Source organism: Stenella coeruleoalba (assembly GCF_951394435.1).
Source record: "Stenella coeruleoalba genome assembly, chromosome: 6".
Taxonomy (NCBI): Eukaryota; Metazoa; Chordata; class Mammalia; order Artiodactyla; family Delphinidae; genus Stenella; species Stenella coeruleoalba.
Window position 1 is genome coordinate 123,196,778 of NC_137151.1, and position 24,530 is coordinate 123,221,307.

Genomic DNA, 24,530 nt, shown 5'->3' on the forward strand with positions numbered 1-24,530 from the left:
AGTGTGAGCTGAGGACAGCAAAGTCCAGGCTTCCCTTTCCGGAGAGCGTCCCGTGTCCACCACAGGGCCCGTGGACATCTTCACAAGAAGAAGGATGCTTTGCCTCCAGGACCTGCCGGCCTCTTCTGGGGCTGCTGGTATCGCAGGGCATGTTTTATTCTTTGCAGTACCTGAGGTTCTGCCGCTGTGATTACAGAGAACATTTTGTTGGGTTAATCCTATCTTACAGCCATTTTAGTGTTTTTTTGCAGGGGAAAAGCTAATGAAACTTACGAAAGTGGAATTGGGCCTGTCCCTGGACGTTGATGATTGGAGACTGGTCCAGGCCAGCCAGCCTGCACCTTCCCAGGGTTTCTGTGTTTGTTTTAGTCGTGAGAAGATAGCACTTGGAAGAGAGAACTCTTAATGGGTTTCATGTGTTAAGCTGCTAATTTACCTTTTTCTCAAAGTTCTTGGAAGTAAAGAAATTGAATTTAACTCTTGGGCAACAAACCACTTCCCCAAACATTAATTTTCCGGCTTCTTCTTTGAGCAGCAATACCGCTTTTACAAAATGTTTTAAGTAGATCTCTGATACATCATGGTGTTCTGTTAATAAAACTTGTACAAGTTCTAGTTTATAAGTTTCTGACTCATTGCTTATCAGAGACAGCAATAAAGCTGTTTTATGAACACAGAATAGGGCTTAAGGGGCTCCTGTTTCAGTTTTATATCTGCCTTTTCATCCAATTAATTTTTGATTTTATTTACTTGATGTCAAGAAAACCTGAGCTACACAGGTGACACTTAAATATATATATATATATGTATAAATGTATATGTACATATTCACCTTATTCGCCATTTCAAGGTACTCTTCCATTAAATACATTCAGAAGTTTTGAAGTAGTAGGAATACATCCAGAAGTGTTGAAGTAGTAGGAATAGTAGCACTCTTGAAATTCCAGGTTGAATCAATGAAGGCAGTGACTCTCATTCCGTAGAAGTATTCAGGTAGGAGCCCCGCTCCCCGGACCACGGTCAGCACTGAGTGCACTGTGACATCGCCAAGAGCCAGCTGGTTAACTATCTCCTTGTTGTTGCTTAAATTACTTGCATCACACAAAAAACTGTCACCGCACGTGTGCCCGGCTTGTCCCTCACGGAAGGTGGGACATGTCCCCAAGCAGGTTGCTTGCTTGTGCAATCTTCATGATTTTCAGGCGCAAACAAATGCAGGATGAGATTTTTAAAAGGCCAGGGCGAGGCCGCGACTTTCCCCGTATCCCAGCAGGTGGGTTCTGCCTCTGCCCGGGTTACCTGATGCAGCAAGAGCCACCATCTTGGTCTCTGGGTTAGTGTGTAACATACCTGCCGTGTGACAGCCGTTTCAACACCAGTTGTACGTATGTAAAAAATGCTTATTCCGTTGGCCATTTTCCAGCCCCCTGAAGTGGCCCTGGAGTGTGCTCCTGGGGCTGCACCTTGGGCCCTGCTGTGGGATGAGAGCCCCGTCTTGGCTGGCGTGGCAGCTTTTCACCAGGGCCTTGGTTTTGCTCCATCCTTAAAGTGACGTTGAGAGTCTGTCTTTTTCTCTTGGAAGATCATGGGCTGTTTTGATCTGCAGGTTCCTATCTTCTTGCATTTCAAGAAAATGCCTCTGTATTTTATCTCTGAATAGTCTTTGAGCTCTTTCCTTGGGGAGTTGTTGTCAGAGGTGCCGTTTATCCTTTTGTTAGTTTCATTTGTCTTCCTGTCAGTTAACTTCTGTCTTTTTCATCTTGACAGAGTTTATTTCAAGCCATTCCTCCATGTCAGAATTTCAGCTTTGAGCGGTGTTTCTTCTCTCCCTTACTTTTTCACATTGTATTCGTCCGTTCCAAAATGTTGGTTTGGTCCTCAGTTCTAGAGGTTCCCATTTCTTCCCTCATTGTTTCGGTTTCTTCTCCCTGGAGTTCTTGTCTTGTTCAGTGTCTGTTCATAAGTGGCATTAGGGAGGGAAGTGATCAGAAGGGATTTCCTTCTGCTTTTTGAGTTTTGCTTCCTCCTCCATTGGCTCTTTGGGTTTTGCGGGCTCCCTTGCAACCCGCCTCCCCTTTTATTTTGGCTGCGCTGCACGGCTTTCAGGATTTCATTTCTCCGACCGGGGATTGAACCCCGGGCCGTGGCAGTGAAAGCCCGGAGTCCTAATCAGTAGGCCACCAGGGAACTCCCGCAATCCCTCCGTGTCTTTTTCCCCTTGCCCTATCTTTGCATGATAGTCTCACCATCTCTTTAGCTTTTTCCTCCCCTTTGCTGAGATTGGCGCTGTCTCGACTGTAGTCAAGTGCAGGGATACACGCACTGCCCAGGCCGTTCACATAGGCTGGCCACTCGTCCTGGGTCAGGTACGGGACGTGGGGAGCCCCCTGCCATCTGGTCTCCTGGGGCAGGACACAGGCTAGAGGAGACATCCCTGGCCCAGAGGGATGGCGCAGTCTGCCCGAGTTCCCATTTCCCAGACCTCCGTCACACCCCCGGCCCCTGCAGGGAAGCACGGAAGGCTGAGGCTGGATGTTACTTTCCCTGAGAATCGCAGTGTATCATGAGTCCCTTTGTCCTCTGAGGGCATCTCCTCCAGACAGAGGTGAGCTGCCCTGACACACAGGGCGCTTGCAGTCCGTAGTAATTTGCTGGATGCCCTGCGCCAGGTCCCCTGCCTCCGCGCGGGCTGGGCGGGGGTTGTGTTATACGTCACTCCCTGCGGGGGCCCCTCCTTGCAGTCTGGGTATCGCAGGCACTTGGCCTGCAGAGAGCCCTGGCGGCTGCTCGTTTGGGAACCTCCTAACCGTCAGGGGACAGGGCACAAAGGCCATGCTGCCCCTTCCTGAGCACCCCCTCCCTGGGGGATCTGGAGCCCCTCTCCACCCCGTGCTGGAGTCCTCCTGTTCATTCTTGAGGTCAGTGTTTTCGAGGCTGGTTCTGTAAAGCTTGGCTTCTTTTCTTGGTGGATGGTGAACTTTTTATCTGGCTTTTACTTTCCCCCCTCATTTTATTAGATACGGAAGAAAGGAAATTTGGTTATAGCAACGTTCAAATCTTTCGTCTTACCCTGGAACTTTGACTTCTGTCTCCGTCTTCCTTCTTCATTTTACTCAGGTCTGGGTGAAAAGAAGTTGTTAAAGACCGTGGCCTGTGTGTTAAACCCCATTTCACCTGAAGTCATAAGCGTGAGCATTTCACCCGTGAACTTACCAGTCACCACGCATTAATTAGATCCTTAGTGTTAGTACATTTTTATAGTAGTCCCTGCCCTCCCTTTTTTTTCTTTTTTTTTTTTGCGGTACGCGGGCCTCTCACTGCTGTGACCTCTCCCGTCACGGAGCACAGGCTCCGGACGCTCAGGCTCAGCGGCCATGGCTCACGGGCCCAGCCGCTCCGCGGCATGTGGGATCTTCCCAGACCGGGGCACGAACCCGTGTCCCCTGCATCGGCAGGCGGACTCTCAACCACTGCGCCACCAGGGAAGCCCTGCCCTCCCCTTTTTTAAACAGTGTAAGTTTTTTAAAACTTGGCAGGGGAAATGAAGTCTGATTTGGTTTAATTTTGTAAACGGACGTGTAACCAGTAAAACTTTTCTTCCCCAGTGTAAAAATAATAATGGGATCCAAAATCCCTTTTAAATGTCATGATATGAAACTTCTCCAAAACCTCAGTAATAGGTACCTGACTTCAGTATTTTGATCAGAGTTAAAAGAGCAAAATTAATTTTAAAGCCTTTCTGGCACATTCATGATCAGACTTTTCATATTCTCCCGGGGAGAAATGAAAATATTCATAGTTGTCTCCAGTGTAGTCCTCTCATCCCGCCAGTCCTAAATAATTAGGGAACAACAACATTTACAGATATTTGTTCTGGGGCTAAGTAAGAAGAAAATTTTAGGCAAATGTTACAAATGACAAGAATCTCTAAACCGTTCCTCCAGGAAAATCAGGTGCTCCTGAGCTGGGGCCTCGTGAGGGTGACAAGATGTGAGGCCAGCTTGCAGCTACGGGGAGGGTCTTAGCGGCTTGACTTTGTCTGATCAGATGCTGGAATAATGCCCCCCCTCCTCTTTCTTATGGAAAAGGGAAATAGCGTGCTCCACAAATGCACTTTTAAACTCAAGAATGATATTCATCCTTTGCTTATGCGTGGAAAAGTAAAGATGGAAATCAGCAGGAAAAAAAAATGAAACATGTTACTGAGTCCAGGCTCGTACGGCTCACCACACAACAGGCCAATAATCGAGAGATGAGTTGCTGGGGCAAGGAAGAGCGACTTTATTCAGAAAGCCCGCAAACCGAGAAGATGCTGGACTCGTGTCCCAAAGAACCATCCTGCCTGAGTTAGAATTCAGGCTCCTTTTATACTAGAAGGGGAGGGAGTAAAGTCAAACACTTCTGGTTCCCAGCAGCTTCTGAAGGGGATGTGTTCATTTCTTCCTTCCTGCGGTCATTCACAGGTGGGCTTGGTCAGGATGTTTCCTGTGAACTAAACAAAAGTATTTTAGCTTAATGCTCATCACCTGGGAGGCAGGGTTCCCAGAGATGGGCCATTATGTATCATTTAAGCTTATAGGCAACATCCCTTTAATGATTAACTTGTAATAGAATACAAAAGGTTCTTCCCTGTGACACAAAGTGATAGGCAGGTCTATTTCTTTTTAGTTTCCTAAGCACAGGGATGATTACCATTTGGGGCTGAAGGCAGTTCCCTTCCGGAGCTGTGAGTGGAGCGAGGAAAAGACATCCTCAGCCCCACTGCCCTGCATTCTCGGTGTTGCCCTGTGGGTGCTAGGAAATTACACGAAAGATTCCAAGCTCGTCTGTGGACACTGTGTGCCGTGAACTGTCTCAGCAAAAATCCACAGGGAAGAGGGCAGAGGTGAGAATCAGTCAGCACTTCTGGGTTTGGGTCTCATGCTTGCTGGCCGTGGGGGTTTGGTCAGTGTCTGAACTTCTTTTCCAGCCAAGTTAGATGTGGAGGTTGATGGTGATATTTGCATCACAAGATGCTGTGAGGAACAACGGACATGATGTGGGAAGAGAAGTGCTTTGTAAAGTATTACAAGGCTTGCTGTTGCCTGGAGAGCTGTTAATGATATGATAATATCTTTTAGTCCAATTAGCCAAAAAGACAGAAATGTCAAACATCTGTTTCAGTGTTTACTCCCAACAAGATTTTTTTTTTTTTTGAGAATAGGAAAATTTGATTTTCTTTTTTTCCCCCTTAAAGCAGAAATGCCAACCCAGGTGAGATGGTTATACCTCCTTCAGTGTAGACAGCCCTTATATTTAATAGGGCTCCATTGTAGGTCCATCCTACCTAGCTTGAGCTTAAAGAGTAGAGGGAACCCAGTTGTTTTTACCTATGCCAGCATCCCAGATTCAAAACTGGTTCCCCCAGCATGAGATCAGGACTCAGAGTAGTAACCTTGAAACCTTGATACTGATTGGTTGCCAGTGGATTATAAGGGGCCCCCTTGAGTCTTTTTTTCAAGATATTAAAGAAACAAAACAACTGACCTTTTCTTCCTGGTGTGCTATTCACAACACACCCAGCATCCCTGTTCTTGGTAGGTATATTCAGGTCCATCTTTTACTCATTTTTGGAAGAAATTAAGACCTTGACTTGCTTAAGAAGGCAAGCTGAAGGGCAAACAAAGTTTCCCAGGGCAGTTTTCTGGAAACTCTGAAAACTAGACTTTGGGTGAACCAGAAATTTAATAAATTGCATGTGAGGTTGAGTTCAGACAAGAAGAATGTCCCCTCTGTGTGCTCTAACGAGATGCAAACACTTCTGTCCAGCGAGACTCAGTTACGAACATCAAAGCCCAGAGATGAACTCGGTTCTGCTCACTTATCTCTACCTGTTTGCTGCATACTTAATGCGGTGCTCTCTACCTCTGCTGACCTCACGGCATCTCTGGAAGGAACAGACTTAAGTGCGGGAGGGATCTCCATTTTCCCTTCTCATGGGGATGTCAGCACAGGTACAGAGCCCTTGTACCCCTGTGTACTCGGTGGGCAGGCAGCTGTGGGGGGGACACTGCACACGTATGCACGGGTGGGCCGAGCCAAGGGCATGTTGATCGTTCCCAATACAGGGGTCAGATTTGGGTACACTTTCCAAAAGTAAAACTACCCCCCAGGTACTTTAATGTCATGTAATAGTATTTGGCAGTCAGAGACGGTTGACGATTATTCGTGTAACAAGTTTATAGCATGGGCCACAGGCCAGGCTGTGTGTTAAATGCTGGGAATACAGAGCTCGGTGCAACAGAGCTGCTAGCCCTCTGTATCCACAGATTCGTTCAGCCACGGATCTGAAACACTCAAAAAAAAAAAAAAAAATTACAGGAAGTTTCAAAAAGCAAAACTTGAATTTGTCTCATGCTGGCAGCCAGTTACGTAACATTTATGCTGAACTTAGAGCTATTTACGCGGTATGTATACCGTTCGAGATATTATAGGTAATCTGGAGATGATTTAAAGTATACGGGAGGGTGTGTGTAGGTTATATGAACATACTGCACCATTTTGTATAAGGGATTTTGGAACTAGTCTCCTGTGGAGTCTGAGGGATGACTGTAATTGGAAATAGGATTGTAAAATAGGCATTTAAAAATCTGCATTAGAAATGAAGCTGGATGTAGAGTTTGGTAGTGTGCTCTAATATTTCGGTAGGGAAAGATCTAATGGCTGGGATGGATGGCGGGTTTGAATTTCAGATAATGAGAGAGGTGGCCCCTGGGGAGTGTAGACCAGCTTGGTACCACCCCCACCTTCATCCCAAGGTTTTTTCCCTTTGTGTCTCTAAAGTGAACTGTAGAAAACGGATTTTAAAGTCGAATTTTATTTACCTGCTGGGCTGTGTTTCTCCAGTACCCAGTTGTCTGTGTTCCCGTTGAGCCTGCTGACAATCTATCAGCAGTAGGAGTTTATTTTTTATATATAATTTTATTAATCGTAGTCTTACTTTTTCACAATCTGGGTGCTTAAACACCTGGCTGAATTTTATCTAATCAAACCTTTGGGTTCATGGCAAATGCATTTGAGTGTTTCATTTTTGTTTCCTGATGTATAACACCAGAGAAAACACAGAAGTCCATTGCAAGTGTCTAATATTTGCAATTGTAAAATATTGAAGAGACATACTGATTACATATCTTAGGGGGGAAATGAAAAGTGATTTTAGAATTGGAAGGGGCCTTAAGGATGGAGGAGAGAATCACCCCTCCTTTTAGAGCTGATGAAAATTAGATCCAGAGGCCTCTGCTTGAGGTTACAAAGCAGAGGAGCAGAGAGAACTCTGTGCAAAACCTTTCTTAACTTTAGTATTGTTGTTCAGCTATCTGGACACATAACTTGGGGTCGTGACTCTACAAAAATATGTGAAAGAAAGTGAATGAACGAATAGATGTGAAATTTATCCAACAAGCCCTTACCCTGTAAGACACACGAGGGCATAGAGACCCAGGGGAGGAGCAGGGCCATCAGCGGGCGTCATTCCGGGAGAGCTGCATGGTGACGCCCACCGGGTGCCTGCTCCCCAGGGAGATGGGGGCAGGCGGCTGGCAGCGGAGGGGTGCTGGTACTGCGGGAGCTCCCCCCTCCTGCTCTGGAGACCACGCGGACTAGTGAGGAGTTGGCCGTGTGAGACCAGCGTGCCCAGGGCAGCTGTGAAGGCTCGTGGAGGTCGAACCTGAGTTCATCAGACCAGGGCTGGCCTCCATGCGCTCAGATGCTGGGAGTCAGGGCTCGTTTGCGGGAGCTGCGGGGCACAGGGACCGTGAATCACTGTGGATCCTCCTACAGCCAGATGCGCAGGTGCAGAGCGGGCCTCAGCCCGTCTGGTCCAGTGCGCATGCGCTCTGTACCCCGCCCCCGGCCCTCAGATGTGTTTTCCTCCGTCCTTTCTCCACGGAGTCTGCCCTCCTTTTTCGGTGTCGGCGGTGAGGGGGATCAATATGAGAGTTTCTCCATTTTAAAGTTGGAAAGTTTCTTCGGTTTTTGAAGTTTTGCTCTTTAAGCACGTGCGTCTTGCCTGTGACGGGGTGCCCGGGGCGGAGGGTGGGGGGGGAATGCGGGGCGGGAGCGGCCGTGTGCGCATGCGTGCTCGCTTGCGGAGGCGACCTCCCCGCGGGCCGCCCCAGCCTCACGTGGCAGAGGCCCACCTGCGGACACTTCTTAGGGGTGCGGTGAGGTGAGGTGGGGTGGTTTGGGACGGGGAGTCTAGTTTCTGCTTCTCGGGCGCTGGGATGGCCCAAACCCCGGACTCTCGGAGGGAAGGTCCGCGTCGTCGAGGGGCCACTGTGGCGGAGAGCCAGGTGTGACTCTGCGGGGCAGGGGGCCGACACCCAGCCTCTGGGGCCGGTGGGGAAGCTCCACCAGCGAGGTTCGCGGGCTTCCAGTTATTCGGGGTTAGCTGGTGATTCTGGAAGGCCTCTGTGCCGAGGAGCTGAAGTGAGCGCCGGTGCTGGCGTGTTCCCCTCGAGACCACGAGTTCCGAAGCCCAGTGAGGGGTGACTGCCGCAGGCTCAGAGCCCAGAGCGTGGGAAGGTCGTTTGTCTCTGGAGGTGGCAGAGGGCGTGGCAGAGGGACCCAGAAGCGGACGTATTTCCCGCTGCCCAGGGGAGGCCTAGCAGTCCGAACCGGGGCGCTGAGGGGAGATGTTTGAGGCACCTGGGCGTGGGCGGGGTCAGCCCCTGCCGCCCTCACGTGGCCACCCCCGTACCCCCCGTGTTCCGGCGGGGCCCCTGGTGGTCTCTCGCTAACCCAGCGTGGTCTCTAACGCTCTCCGTCCGCCAGCTGCGCTGCTGTGTCTCCACCTGTGCGGAGCTGCCGTCCAGTAGTTTGTGTCTAACCCGTGTGTGGTAGTTGAGCACCCTTCCCTTACCTGTGAACTGTGAACACGGAAACACCATCCCCATGCTGTTCTATGTTTTCCCTCCAAGAACTGGGTTTCTCTTGAGGAGAATACAGATTCTCAGCCCTTGAATTTGTCAACGTGCTGGAGACCAGGCCCCTGATCAGCAGATACAATTCGTTTCGGTTTTGTGAACCCAACGAGAGAACAATTTCCGGGCTCTCTGTTTCTGGACTCGGTATCAGCGTGTTCCCAGGGAGAGAGAATTCCTGAATTTACACACAAAGCCTGCATTAAAATCCCACGCTTCTGAGCCACGAGTGATCCTGGCGTTGCATGGAGGCTGTGTATTCTAACTAGAAAGGAACACGGGTTCTTAAGGATGGATATTTGAATCTGAGTTCAGTAGTTCTTTTAAAGTCCAGGGGTCCCTGGAGGCAGAGCCGCAGCCCACTCCTACTAAACACTCAGGGCTGCCCCCAGGGCCACAGCCTAGGGTGTATTTTTCCACAAGCGAAGCCCACGTCTGTTTGCCCTCCCCTCGCTCTGTCTTTCCCGCGTAACGAGATTTTTTGTGTGTGTGTGGCAGGTGGCAGATTCAAGAAAGAGATTGTTGTTGACGGACAGAGCTATCTGCTGCTGATCAGGGATGAAGGGGGCCCTCCAGAGGCACAGGTGAGTACTGCACGCACGCTGGTGACCCGCTGTCACCTGGACCTCCCTGGGAAGGGTCTGACTCCACAGGTGCTTCTAAGAAGTCGGTCAGGTGCATACAAGAAAAGGTGAGAGAGAGGCCCCAGGAAAATGCTTTCTGTGACTGAGGTTTTTCTCATCCCTGAGAGACTAATTCCGTTGTTCCTTCAGACAGAAACCTAGAGGGAAGTTTGGGCTGTGTGGCTGATTTTCACTTTGCGTTTTTTTTTTTTTTTTTTTTTTTTTGCGGTACGCGGGCCTCTCACCGTTGTGGCCCCTCCCGTTGCGGAGCACAGGCTCCAGACGCGCAGGCTCAGCGGCCATGGCTCACGGGCCCAGCCGCTCCGCGGCATGTGGGATCTTTCCGGACCGGGGCACGAACCCGTGTCCCCTGCATCGGCAGGCGGACGCTCAACCACTGCGCCACCAGGGAAGCCCCACTTTGCATTTTTTAAGAAGGAAGGAAGAGCAGAATCTGCACTGATTTGTCAACTCAGCTGAATTGACATCTGGAAGTGTCTATAGCCCTTTTTTTCTCCTTTTATCCTGTGTTTGATCTCTAGAGCAGTACAGTCATTTAGAAAGTTGGATGGGATTTGGAAATCTGAGCACTACTGCCAGGCTGCCCACCAGGCTTCTCAGCCTGGATCATTCTCCGCCGCAAACCAGGATGCAGCACAGTGTGATTTCTTTGAAAGTTCCTTGAAAAATGGGTGTTGTGGAGGAAAAAAAAACAGCATGAGTGTGGAAAACCTTTTTCTTTGGTTTACTCACTCTCCAGTTTATTACTGTACTTATATAATTTACTAGCTGAACACTTTGAAGGGACCGAGGGCTAGTAATAGTCAAGACCCATTAATGTGAACTTAATATTAAAAATTTTCTCTGGCGTTCTTTCTTGAACTTACCCTTTGGTGAAAGTGCGACACGGGATTATTGGTGATTTAAGCGAACGATGTTGAATATGGAGGTTGTTAAAGTTCTAGAACTCCATACACTGAGGTGTGTGCAGAGCTACAGAAAAATGGCGTGGATTTACCATGTTTTAGTGAGTCTAAAATGCCACTGATCGTAAGCTATACCAGTATTTAAAAGAAAAATGCTGTCAAACTGTGAAACAAAGCAGTCCATAAGGTATGTTCTGATAGCAAAGACGTTAGTTAAAGTGTGGAAAAGATTTGTTTTCGCTTTGCTGAAACAGCATAGTCGATGAGAGTAAGGAAACACTGAAGACATGTTAAACATGAAAAAAAGTAGGTTACGGAGCTGTGAGAGCTCGGGTTCAGCGCACGTCTGTTACTTTATACTTACGCAGGACAGGGTGTGATGTCTGACACTGTCCTAGAAGGTTCATGATGGTGCTGAAAGTTCAGTCACTTTTTCTGAGTGGTCCTTCGCCCGTGGGACGTCTGTCTTGCTATCACAAGGGTTCCCTCCGAGGCAGGTGGTAATAGGAGAATGACGTAGGTAAAGTGTGGGTGTCACCTGGGGTGATTTTCCGCTTTTCTAGCTCGTAAATGTTTTGGAGTGACCAGGGGCAATCTCACATGTAAAGAGCACACCTTAGCTCTGACATAAAGAATCTAAGAAGAAAGTTGAGAGACGTACAGAAGCGCATGTTGGAGCTGGTGTAGTGGCTTCAGAGGCGCTGCTGTCCCGGGATGCTGCCAGGGATGGGATGCTGGGGGGCCCAGGGCTGCAGAGACACGGCGCTTCCCCGGACGCCAGCCGTGGAGCAGTGAGCAGGCTGCCCGGGGCCAGAGTTTAACCGCAGTGAGACCAGTCTCCAGGCCCACACTGGAGAGGGAACTCCAGCCCGAGGAATTAGGGGCTCGGAGCACTGCCCCACCCTGAAGTTTTCATCAGCCATGATTGCTGTTGGGGTTGCCTTTTTAATGAAAGTATTTTTTGGGGGGTGGTTCTCTTATTACGAAGCTCAGGCCCAGTGTTCCCCACATCCCCAGACGGTGACATTAAAAATCCCAGAGGTTTTTCTCTCCAGTGGTATGTACCCTCTGAGAAGCATCTTTCCTCTAGGAAGCACGTATTCCTATGGAATACATCTTTTCCGTAGCCTCAGATGCTTAGGACATGTGATGTCATTCGACACAGAATCATTTTCCTTCCTTTTAGTCCCTGATTAATTAAAGAATTGGCTTTTAAGAATAAAACAAAAAAACTTAAGGCCTGTGAGCAATAATGGAGCTCTTGTAAGTTTCTTCTCGTGTCTGGAAAGCACACATATTGTGAATCGGTAACGCTGGTTGAGCCCCCGGCCCCGCCACCTTCCCCGAGTGGTGCAGCTCACTTAATCCTCGAGATGACCCTGGGGGACGATGCTCTGAGCGTTCCCGTCACCAAGGACGCTGACGCCCTGAGATCTCACGGCATCAGGGCACAGGCCGAGGTGGCCGGCCCACACCCCCGCCCCGCCGGGGGTAGAACTAGGGCCCCCAGGAGGTCTCTGTCTTGGCCCCTGGCCGTGCGTTTCCCTGAGGACCAGTCCCTTATTCTAGCACATACTTCCCACAGAAGCATCATTAGGCTAGAAGCTTACCCTGGTTAAAGTGCAGATTTCTGCTTTGAGGGGATGTCAAATGGAGCCTTTCAAAACTAGGCCGAGTGTACTCGGACCTTCAAGGAAAAGAACTGTTTTCAAGTCACCACTCCTAGGCACATGTGAGCATGATGTTTGTTTCCACTGTTGCAGATCATGTCATATAGTCTGCGAAGGTAATGACGGCTTCATGAGTGAAGTTGCAGGATTTTGTGGATACTGGTGTCCTATTAGGTGGTGTGAAAACTCTGCCAGTTAACTGGTTTTTTGGGTTGTTTTTTTTTTTTTTTGCAGTTGGTGGAGAAGCCGCTGGGGTGGATGGGGGACATCTGTGGAGTGCCCACTGCTCACTAGGCCCTGGGGCTCTCAGGATGCACCCTTGAGAGGATGTGGCCTGGTTTGCATTTCCTCTGCACGGAGGGTCAGGTGGTTGTCAGTTTTGGGAGGTGCGGGCTGGTCCCAGGGACCACAAGCATTCATAAGGTGCTCTTGGGCGTGGGGAAGCTGACTTCTCCCCGATTCTTGGGAAGAGAAAGGAAAACACATCTCAAGGTAGAGAAGGGGAGAAGGAGATGCCGTGTCAGCCTGAGTCCTGGGCCCTCAGGAGGCATCAGCCAGTCCCAAGGCTACTGGCCCCAAGTTCTCTTTCTCATTTAATTTCATATTTATCGTTTGAACTTCAGGTGTATTTACGTTTTGTTGCATAAAATCTCCATTTGTAACTGAATACGCTTTTCATTTATGTGTGGAAGTCAGAGCTTAACCCACTGAAAATTTCACCAAACATTAGAGCTGATGCCTTGACCAGCAGAACTTATGTGGGAGCTGCAGGTTCTTTTAGAGAAAGCATGTGGGGCATTTTTTTTTTTTTTTTTTTTTTTTTTTGATTTTCACTTGGGTCTTTCATCAAAGAGAAGGGTCTCTGGTGCTAAGTCTCTTCCTCAGCGCCACTTCTGTGACCCTGGGAGCCCTGGGAAGCTGCTGAGCTTCCAGGACCCTCTCCTCTCTTGGCTCCAGCTTTACAGGACAGTTATGGGTGTTCCACGAGATAACGTGTGCTTGAGGGTGTGGTTATTTGCCAGAGAGAGGATCTGATGTGAGTTCAGCTGGATGCAAGAAAAATGAGAATAAAATGACAGGAGTCGGCCGTTGTGGGGTTTTCATTGTTTTCCCCTAAGTTTTGTGCATTGCTTTTGTTAATTTCTTCGGCAGTGAGTCATGATTTCCTTGAAGGGTGCTGGAATTAATCAGGGACGGCTGATCTTTACAACACGAAGGCCTCACATGTTGAGGGAGTAGTTGGCCCTGGAGGTGGAGGATTTCTGAGCCGTGGGCACCCAGAGGAAGAGCCCCATCTCAGGGGTCCAGCACGGCTTCCTGGGCGGCCTTCTTGGGGAGTTTGGGGTGAAACAGGAAGCTGCAAGGCCGCCCTCCGTGCCTATCTCCAGGTCGGCTCTGCTGTGCGCGGGGTTTGCCTTCCATTGGCCGAGTCGGGCCAGTGGGTAGACACTCCCTTGGGGAAGGATGTCAGGTTTTACTCTGGAGACAACGTGGCCTGGGTGGGAAGGGGCTGAGGGCCATCACAGGCGTGTGTGCGAGGATGAGAAGGGCGTTCGTGACGCCCCAGCGATGCGCTATAAGATGTCGGACGTGGCCCGGCTGGAGGCGTGTCTGCCGGCCTTTCGTCCTGTGTTCATGAAGGTGACCCCATGCTGCTCCTTTGCCTTTCTCTCGTGAGCTCCTCACTCAATATCTCCTGCTCACCTGCCTTTCTTTTCTCCCCAGTTTGCCATGTGGGTGGACGCTGTTATATTTGTCTTCAGCTTGGAGGATGAGATAAGTTTCCAGACGGTCTACCACTACTACAGCCGGATGGCCAACTACCGGAACACGAGTGAGATTCCGCTGGTCCTGGTGGGAACCCAGGGTGAGTGGTGCCCGAGGGCAGGTTGTGCTTCTATGGCTCCAGCAGTTGAGCAGTAAGTGATTCCTGGCCTGTGTTTTCAGAGTGGAGGGGTTTGGAAACGGTTTAAAGCAGCAGTAATTTCCTACTGAAGGCTCCCTTTTTACAGTGAGCATCCGTGAAACTGAAACTGTCACACTTCCTGATTCGATTCAGTGGAGAAGTCACTTGGCAACTTCAAAACAAAACACCCCCCCCTACACTCCCAAGAGCTCTAATTTCTATATTAGGATATCTTAATTCTCTGTTACAAAATAATATATAAGCGCCCCAAAAGGTTATTTATGTTAACCTTTGTACCTTTAATACTGATTTCTGATATAATACAGAGTTTTGTTTTATTCTGCTCTATTTCTTAATGTCTTATGAGCTGTATCTCATTTTTAGCAGATCCCTTAGAAAGCATAGAATCTTACCATGTGGGTACGTTTTGTGTTTCTTTCTAGGACACTTAAAACTTGGTCTTTTAGTAAAGTGACGTCACTTACTATGCCCTTGATCATAGATTCATTGATGTGCTGGTGCCTGCCACTGGGGACTTAACTCAGGGGTCGTACGGAATGTTTTTAAAAGTCAGATGAAGGTTAACTTTAAAACTGCTTTGTCAGAAAAATGGGGAACTTAAAAAATATAATCATGTCAAGAAACACTGGATTTTCCTTTCATTTTTTGGTGCAGGTTCTGTTTTTGTTAATTCCTTTAGAATGAGCACATCTGGTCTGCCCTTGCATGCCCTGATGTAAGACTTTTCCAAATAAGAAACCAGCTGCGTCAAACAAGCAAGAACAATTAGCTGCGTGCGTGGCACCAGATCTAATATAACTGAGAGCTCTGGCGGGGTAATCCGCTGCCTTGGCAGGATAAGCCTGAATCGTGGAGTGGGTGTGTGTGTTGGGAGAAAACAGTGTGGAATAAACTAAAGTCATCTGCTCAGGGTGCTAGATGTAAAACGGGAGGGTTGGGTTTTCACGGAGAGAACTTCATTGCCACCCCACCCCACCCCCCTTTTTTTGGCTGCATCGGGTCTTTGTTGCTGTGCGCGGGCTTTCTCTGGTTGCAGTGAGCTGGGGCTACTCTTCGTTGCGGTGCGGTGGCTTCTCTTGTTGTGGAGCACAGGCTCTAGGCACACGGGCTCAGTAGTTGTGTCTCATGGGCTCTAGAGAGCAGGCTCAGTAGTTACGATGCATAGGCTTAGTTGCTTCACGGCATGTGGGATCTTCCCGGCCCAGGGCTCGAACCCGTGTCCCCTGCATTGGCAGGCGGATTCTTAACCACTGCACCACCAGGGAAGTCCCCCCTCTTCTTCTTTTTTTTTTTTTTTTTTTTTTAATAGCATGTATGTCGTGGCCAGCGGTCTCACACCTGAAACCTTCAGAGCAGAGGTGGATTTAGACCAACATGGGACTTGAGAGGTTTTTTATGCCCAAAGCGCCCTCTAGTGGTCACTGGGAGACAAGGCACGCCAGTAAAAAGCCCTTGGTTCTTGTTCGGATGTGCAGAATTGGCATATTTGAGTTGGCCTGAAAATTCTTAATACGTAATATTTTATAGTGGGCAGCTCGTCTAAAGAAGACCTTGCTTCAAGCTGCCTTGAAATCGACATCGAGGCAGTTAATTTCCAGTAAGCGCCTCTTCCTGCAGGCCTACCGAGGGCATTTCTGAGCCAAAGCAGGGTCTGTATGGGCGGCTCCTTACCAGCCGCCTGGGTTCAGGGGATCTGTGTTCAGGATGCAGAATGCCTTTCTGCGGTGGACTCACCGGGATAAAGGGCAGGTAGGTTTTCAATCCAGGCCAGAAAGGTAACTTTGATCAGTTTGTTGTCTTTCCTACACAGCAGTGTTTTGGGTAGTAGGGGTGGCGAGTCTGGGGTCCCTGCACGTGGCCGTGCAAACCCTGCATCACTCGCTCCAGGCCGCTGTTGACCTTGACGCTACCAGGCCTTGAAGGGAGGAAATCCCGTAAGGCAGTGGGGGCATCCGTGGGCACACCAGTGTCGAGTGCGTGGTTGCTTTTGTTCCTGATGTTTCCACATGTGGCCAGTTTTCCTGAGGTCCTGCTGGGATTGCAGATGCATATCTCTCCCTGCTGCGGACCTTGGAGATAAGTGCAGCCTCTGTGTCTCCCGCCCCAGCTGAAGGAAGGCACATCTTCACCTCCCACCAGGATGGTGGATGGTCTGTGTCTCAGGGAGGCCTGGAGATGGCTCCACAGAGGCTCTGGGGAAGCCCTGATGTGGAGGAACCGGCCCCCTTTTATTCCCTCTAGTTTTATAAGCGTCTGTCGATTGAGGGCCATGTACCTGCAAGGTACACCTGGGAGCTTGCACCCAGCGAGCACCTGGGAGCACTGCTGGAGGGCTTGTTCCCTGTCCCCTCATATTCATTTGTGAGACCTGTTTGGACTTCAGCAAAGCCATGTCCCAAAGGAGCAGGACGGGAATGTTATCAATTAGGGACAGTCCTCACCTGAGGGCTCCTCGTGGTCATCAGCCAGACCTCTGATTCCCAGAGCACCCTGGAAGCCCCCGTGGCAGGAAGGTGGAGTGAGTGTGGGCTTCTGGAAGGTTCCACCCATAGGTACCATTAGCTCGTTTCGCTTTCTGTGAAGCCACGCTTGTCCTGATGCTGTACAGGCTGCGTGGGGTGCCAGAGACAACGGCTGAGGGGATCTCAGGTTTCCCTCCCAGCCGGTCGGGGCTGGTGGCCTCGAGATGGGAGATTATGGGATGGAGAAGATAGAGAAGAATTAAGACAATTCCTGAAGGGTACGTGGGGTGTGGGGCCTTACCCAGAGGTGGGGGGACGTGTTCTCTCCCGGGTACCATCGGGGAGCTGGAGGATGTTCCTCAGAGGACCAGGTGATGGTGTGATGTCTCTTAAACATCTGTTTTAAAGACTTGAAGATCATCTTGATTGGAGGGCGAAGCCCAAGCTGTGAAAAGATGCAGAGTCACAAGAGGAATGAAAAATAAGGCCAGAAGAGCATTCACGTGTAGGGTCTAGCTTCTGACACATGACAGTGTATCTTGGAAGGAAGCTGAGATGGGACAGAAATGAGTGGGCACCCACCGGGGAAGGAGGGCCTGGGGGATTACGGGGTCAGGATAAATCTGAAGCGGGATTCATGCTCTGTGGCGTGTATTTTCTAGTTTATACCAAAGCACTGGAAAATTCTGGGTTTCTAACTTTTTTTCTACTGTTTTCTTAAAAGATGTTTACACCTTTAAAAAAAAAACAGACTTCTTTTCCTTAAGTGTTATGAAATCCAAGTCAAATTTCTTATTCTGTAAGGTAAGAAGACAGGACGAGATAGTGTTTGAAGAAATCCCTCTAACAGGCCCTGCCAGGGAATGTTCTGGAACATCTGTTTGAGGTGGCTCCGGTCATTGTCAGGAGAAGGGTCCTGAATCATAGTTTCTCTAGGAGTAATTCAGAACTATCGGTTAAACCTATTCCATGGGACTAGGAAAAAAAGAAAAAATAGGGAGTAAGGAGAAGAGAAAGAGGGGGGAAAAATCAATAAATTATTCCCTCAAGATGTCCCTTTTGTTTACTACTTCCAGGAATTTGAGTGCCTCAGGCACTTCCTGTGCAGCAGCAGGCATTTAAAAGGTTGTCACTGTCTTGTGTGACTTACATCGCTTTTCCCTGGACTCGTACAGAAAATGCCGGTGGCGGGTTTTTGGTTAAAGAGATGTTGAGCGTTTCCTGTAACTCAGGAGCTTTCTTGCCCTCGGGGAAAATGCCACGTCAGGAGCAGCCCTGTAACGTGTGTGTCCTCGCAGGGTAGCACGCCGGCCGGAACGTCTCAGCCCGTCCTCTGGTCCTGTGTGCGGGGCGTGTAGCTGCCCCCCACTTACTCAGTAGTAACAGAACGAACGGGGAGAGGGCCTCGTGGATGCCGAGCTGAAAGAAAAGAAGGGCTGCATTTCTTTTTATTAGGAGACTAGTGGCTGGTGCCTGACATGTGTTTCGCGGCTCAGATGCCCCCATCTGTACACAGGTCCTGAAGGAGGTGAGGGGTGTCTCCCAGCCGAGCCATCTTTTTTTTTTTCTTTTTGATGACGACCACTTTTAAAGTCTTTATTGAATTTGTTACAATATTGCTTCTATTTTATGTTCTGGTTTTTTTTTTGGCCGCGAAGCATGTGGGATCTCAGCTCCCCGACTGGGGATCGAACCCGCACCCCGTGCCTTGGAAGGCGAGGTCTTAACCACTGGACTGCCAGGGAAGTCCCCCACCCGAGCCACCTGTTAAGAGCCAACGTGGTTCGCACACTAGTCTGCGACACCCCCTCCAGTGCCCCAGGCCCCCTCCCACTCCTGCCTCGCCCTTGGGTCCCCCTTAAATGCTCGGCGCTCTGCCGCCCCCTGCCCCAGGCACCCTCCCCCACCCGCCACCTGCTGCAGGTGTGGCTTCTCTGATCCCTGCCCTGTGACCCAGCTCCTACCCTACGTCCCATCCTACACCCATCGTCCTTCCTCGTTTGTGTCTTACTTATCTTCTGCCTCCCTCCCCAGCTGACCTAATGTCCCCTCTGTGAGAGCACAGAGTTTTGTTCCCTGGGGGGCATCCCCGTGCCTAGAACCGGGCCAGGCACCCAACAGGGCTCCATGAGCGCGTGTCCAGCGGGCAGATGGAGGGCGTGCGTTCCCCGGGTGCCGTGTGCCGGGGTCGCCACACGTAGCGACCGTGTGGTTTTCCTTGTTAAAGCATTGTCCTCTGGAGCCACATTGAACTCGCACCCTTTCCTTCCGGTCTTCGGGGACATTCTTTCATTTCATATTCAGAAGCAGGATCCTCTGAAACGCCTGATCGTTGTGGTGTCTGGGATGATTATGTTGGCGATAAACGGTGTTTTGAAAACTCCAGGTCCTGAAAAGAATCCCAGCAGTGCTGAGCGTGGGGCAGGTTTTGAGCTCCTGGGGGCCGTGAGTGGTGGGACGTCCCCAGGCCGCTCGTGGTCACCATGTCGCCGCTTCTTGTCGGTCTGTTGCAGATGCCATCAGCTCCACCAACCCGCGGGTCATCGACGACGCCAGGGCGCGGAAGCTCTCCAGCGACCTCAAGAGGTGCACGTACTACGAGACGTGCGCCACGTACGGGCTGAACGTGGAGAGGGTCTTCCAGGACGGTAAATACTCGTGCTGTGCCTGCAGCATCCATTCATCTCACACCGGTCACTGGTCCACGCGGATGACGTGACCCCGAGCGCTCCCTACAGGGAGGGGGACCCTCAGCCCCGGGTCGCGTTCAGGGGGTGCGCTGAGCGTCCACCCTGAAACAGTCCTGTGTGTACCATTGGTGACCTCTTTCTGCACAGGATGAAGCATTTCTCAAATGGTTATTTACGCACAGGACGTGTCATACGTACACACGCATCATTTCTGCTTCACTGTAGGTGCTCACTGTTTATTCAGCCCCATTTTAAAAAAAAAGGTTTAAATATTTCATGCTGGGTTTGGAGGAGAGAAAGCAGAAAAGAGAGAGAGTCAAGTTTGGCCAGAAGTAAGTACGCCTCAGGGCCGCTGGCTGGAAGTGAGCGCCAGCATTTGGGAATTGTGTCTTTGCCTCCTTCTTGATCCCTCACCTCCAGGACAGCCACGCCTCAGGTGGGAAATTCTCCTGGTGGAGCAGAGGTCCCCCCCGTACACAACTGTGATGGCAGACGTCAGGCCTGGAGGGCGGGGGAGAGAGCAGGTGGGGATGAGAGGGAGGCGGGGGGGTGGGGTCTGTAGCGGGGAAGGTGGTCTCTGGTCTAGTGGGGTCGGGGAGGGTCTGGGGTAGGTTAGCATCAAAGACGCGGGAGAAGGATGCTCCCGGCAGAGGGTTCTGTTTCTGATGGGCGTCATGGGAATCCTAGGCCCCCTCCTCTTCTGGGTTAATCTGGTTTAGACCTACCTCTGCATCCCCAGCTCTGTGCCGGGGCTTGTTGGGGGCTGAGCAGGGCAGCCAGGCTTGGTCTCCTTGGAGGCCGCCCTTGCTCCTGGGGTCGTGGAGGCCTTGCCCTGGGGAGACTGTTAATGCCAGGAAGAGTAGTAATGATGGGGTGCTCCCAGCACTTCCCCAAACCGGGCAGGTTATGCTTTTTTTTAAATGTCCAAACGAGCTTTCAGAGAAAATTATAGGAATTGCACACTCTTGCCATTTTATTAAATTTCAAAGATTGTGTCCATTTTTTAACTTTGCATTTTCTTCCACTTTCCTTAGCAGCCAGTTCCTTTTCTAAGCTTGCCATCTCTTTCCTCTTATCCGCCTCCCGGATAATTATCAGCCTTTTCTATCTTTCAGTACATTTATCCTATTTAGTCCCTATACGTCACATTCCCCTCCCAGCTCAGCCCCCAGTCCCCAGGGCTCTGCGCCCCCTTTGTCCTTTACCGCACATTTACGTGGGCCTCCTCGGGCCCTGCCCACCCGTGCTCGGGAGCAGACCCCACTGAAAAGCCGTTCAGGGCCAGTATCTGCAGCCCTTGAACGTTAGTGACACCGTGAAGGATGACGCAAGGAAGCCTGTGGGGCTCTCCCGAGCGGTGGGCTCCAGTGGGCGAGGTCGCCGTTTGCCCCAATAGTGGAAACCCCTGTGATGGTTAAAGTGGAGTATTAACAGATGAAAGGTCTGCAAACTAGGGCCCAGGGGCCAAACCTGGCCAACAGCCTGTTTCTATAAACAGACTTTTCTGTTTACAGGCTGCGGGAGGGGTGGGCTGGGCTGCTCTTGGGTGTTGCCGCAGAGTTGAGTGGTTCCAGCGGGACCTTTTGGCCAAGAAAGCCTGAGATACTCTGTGGCCTTTTACAGAAAGTCTGCCCATCCCTGACGTAGAGGATCGGCATGTAGTTGTGTGGATGATTTTCTTCTCCACAGTGATTGCTTTCCTTGTACGTTGATGGAGGTTTGCAAATGTGAACTTCCCATAAATAAATGAACTCCTCCTACACATAGTAAACTAACTAGTGCTCAGGGATGACGAGGTATGGAGCTTCCCTGCCCAGCACCCAGGGGATCCGAGGCAGTGGGCAGGGGCCAGTGTGCAGGGGCTGCTTCCCTGTCATCCTCAAGCTGGGAGCTGGCAAGGGGAGCGTGAGGAAGGACCTTTCCGAAAGTCATTGGTTAAAATACCAGTGTTTCCTTGCTGTGACGGCTCCTCAGTGATTCCACAGGTGAACCATATTACACTCGAAGTGTGAGTTTTCACAGGCTTGCGAGATTTCCAGAACATTTTGTTATTACTTTAGAAACGATACAGTCCCATTGAGTATTTGGATTGTACAAAGTCTGCATGATACTGCAACTTCTGTGACTGTTGTGATTTTATTCTTAAAATATTTCTATTTACGTGAAGGTTAAGTTTCTAAAATAAGATTGCGGTTACTCTGCATATTTTCTGTGGTAATTAGATGGTAAACCTTTTTATTTGTTAATCGTAAACTCTTGAATTGTTACTGGTGAAAGTAGTGGCTCACCGAATGGGGAATATACTCAGTACTTGGAAATCATTAGCAATAACCATCCATTTTAATCTTCAAGGGAAGAAAAGAAAAAAAAACCAACTTGGAAGGTTTATAGCTAAAGAACTCAGGGCTCAGAAAGGTCAGGTACCTTGACCACAGGTACTCGCGTGGATTGGACCCCAGTCTTGGGAGCCGGGAACCTAGAGCCTTAACCATTTTGTCACTAAAACAGAGCATCTGGGTCCTGCCCACATACCCGGCGCAGGCTGGGGGCAGGGTACACTCACTGCACAGGTTCACTGCCCACTCACGGACTCGGTATATCTGGATTTCTTTTTTTGACTTCAGGGCTTTCTCTGTGCCCTAGGGCTTACTTTTATTTGTGTACTTTTTATATCTTTGCATGGTAGAAAAATTTTTTAAAAAGCATGTGACTTCTGTGTAACCATTAGCTTATCGATCAAAGAAGCATCCAGACCCGGTGTGTTACCCCAGCTCCGACCTCCCCCTGCTCTTGCAGGCCGAGCTCCCGATCGACTGGCTGCCCAGCTCTGCTTTGTACGAGACCAGGGGCCTTAGTCTTTGCTTCTCTAAGTGTCCTAACACAGAAGACAGAATGTGAAAATAGTGGAGAAACAGGATGGTTTTGCTGGTGTCGTCACGTATCTCCTGGAAGGTGATTCAGGAGGGAGGTTCTCTGTTCGCTTCTCGGTATCAGGAGGAAGCGAAGCAGGTTGGTTGTTGCGTTCGTTCATTCATTCCCTTAGTTGAGCCCCAGCCTTCCTCATGCCTGGAAGCACAGTCAGGGCCCCCGTCCTGGTGAAGTGAAAGTCCAGCAGGGAAGATAAACTTAGAACAGTCACCCAGAAATGCAGGCGACATCTTGCCTGGGGGCGGAGAAGAGGTAGTGCCGGACTAGGGTGCTTTCCGTCGCCCCTGCTTGACAGCCTGGGGTCACCCTCTGCTTCTTAGTTTGTGTAGCTTGTGGAGAAGAAAGATCTGGCCTGCACAGGGGCTTCCTGTAAGTCAGATTCGCCTTTTGAGAATTAATACACTCGTTGCTTTTTACTTAATCTGGGCAGCTGAAGCTGGCTTGGGGCCTGGTTGCCCATCTGTTTGTCTGGGTTCCCCGAAGGGCCCTCGGGGCGTTCTGGGGCCCTGTGGGCTGCCCGGGGCCCACCCCATGTCTCTCAGTCCCGTTCTGTGCTGTTTTGTTTGCCCCTGGCATGTCTGGGAGAGGAACTGCAGGCTGTTGTATTTTTAATATTACAGTGACTTCTGTGTTTGGCATTCAGTGTTTTGAAAGTCCCTGGTCATTTGTCCAGATTAGGGCCTGGATACATGCAGAAACAGGATTGCAGCAAATAAAGTTCATTCTCGGCAGGTATCGTTTCTCTGGTGCTGTAATTTTTTTTTTCTTCCTTTTTCTTAAAAAAAGAAAAGTGTCACTTTCTATAAAGGAACCAGGTTTGAGTGGCCAGAGCCCTTGCAGTGAGCACGTCTTTCATGGTGTTCTAGTTCAGCCTCTGGGCAGGTAAAGGAAGGTGGTGTTGCTGGTGGGAGTTTTCAAGCGAGACGTTCAGTGATGAGCTAAAATAAACACGGCTTAACGACAAAAGTGAATTCTTCCCTCAGAAGACCAAGCAGAGCTTAAAGGTAGTGAAAAGTCATTGGTGTGGGTGGTGAAAGTGCCCCTTGGAGGGTTACATGCGCCGTCTTGGGGGCAAGAAAGTCTTCACGATAGAGCAGCCATGATTTTAGTTTCCTGGGGTTGGGTTTTGGAAATTGTGGATTTTAGTCACTCTTTGAACACTTTTAAATATCTCACCTTATATCGGGTGTCCGTGTTTGTAGCTTGTCTTGTCGAGAGTGGCAGTGGTGTGTCATGGACGTGTGATGAGCATAGTGATTTGTGTCACAGAACAGTTATCTCAGCCTAGGGATGAGGGAGGATCCGTTTGTTTGTTTTGGCGTTTTGTGGAAGAGAGCTGATGGACCTCTAAGGTTTTGGCGGTATATTTTATAATCTTTAAATTATGGCATCTGGCTTGCATATTTTAAAGATCTCTGATACCTAAAGAAGAGTGGCTTCCCTTTATACGGAATGCGACGTAGAACCAGCTGGTGGTACAGAACACCATCTTGTCTTTCCCTTATCTAAGCTGCTTTATGCCCTTCCCCTCCCTCCTTCCCTCCCCCGCCCCCAGCATGAGTTGATGCAGATTTCTGTGAATCGTAAACAGTATTGTTTTACGTATAGGATGTTGTGTTATGCCTCCCAGCATCAGTTGTATGCAGAATTTAATATTCTTGCACATACATTCTAAAGTTGCAATCATTTGTTAAATCCTGACTCAGAGCATCCTATTGTACACATTAAGGCATACTCCCCACTAAAGGTTTAACTTCTTAAGCTTCTATTCACTGAACAGTAGGAAACCTACCTGCAAGATTCTGCTCTGACAGTAATTGGTGGACCAGCTCAAGATCCGTATAGACCAAGATGTAGACGCATTGCAGATTGCCATCCTGCTTCATTCCGCCCAGGGCTGCTGGATTTTGTCGCTGGGTTGTTTGTCAGGGTGGTTCCGTCATCTCACGTGGGAGACCTTCTGCTCTGGGACGGGTCTGCTTTATTTATATCCACAGAAACGATTTAGCTTTAGGTACGTGTGGTTGGCAAAGCTGGGCAGTGGCATTTGAAGGTCGCTGTCTGCCTCTTGCTAGACCTTCTGCTTTACTGAGGGTTCCCTCCAGCTGTCCTGGGGGTGGACGTTTATCTATAGCAGCCCCCCTCCTAGGAAGACTCACGGCAGTCTTGCGACACCATCACCCAGCTCTTTCTTTCTTTCTTTTTTTTATTTTTATTGGGGTATAGTTGCTTTACAGTGTTACGTTAGTTTCTGCTGTACAACGAAGTGAATCAGCTCTGTGTATACGTACATCCCTATATCCCCTCCCTCTTGGACCTCCCTCCCACCCCGCCTCCCGGTCCC

The 24,530-nt window shown here is 49.8% G+C and overlaps 1 protein-coding gene across 6 annotated transcripts in view; it reads left to right on the forward strand.

The window, feature by feature from the left end:
- The window catches only part of AGAP1 (ArfGAP with GTPase domain, ankyrin repeat and PH domain 1), a 563,651-nt gene that overhangs the window by 208,075 nt on the left and 331,046 nt on the right, over positions 1–24,530 (forward strand). For all 6 annotated transcript variants that reach the window (XM_079924566.1, XM_079924567.1, XM_079924562.1 and 3 more), the window contains exons 4-6: positions 9,459–9,544; positions 13,905–14,046; positions 19,082–19,216. In XM_079924566.1, coding sequence (XP_079780692.1) covers positions 9,459–9,544; positions 13,905–14,046; positions 19,082–19,216 — 363 coding nt within the window. The remainder of the gene's footprint in view (positions 1–9,458; positions 9,545–13,904; positions 14,047–19,081; positions 19,217–24,530) is intronic.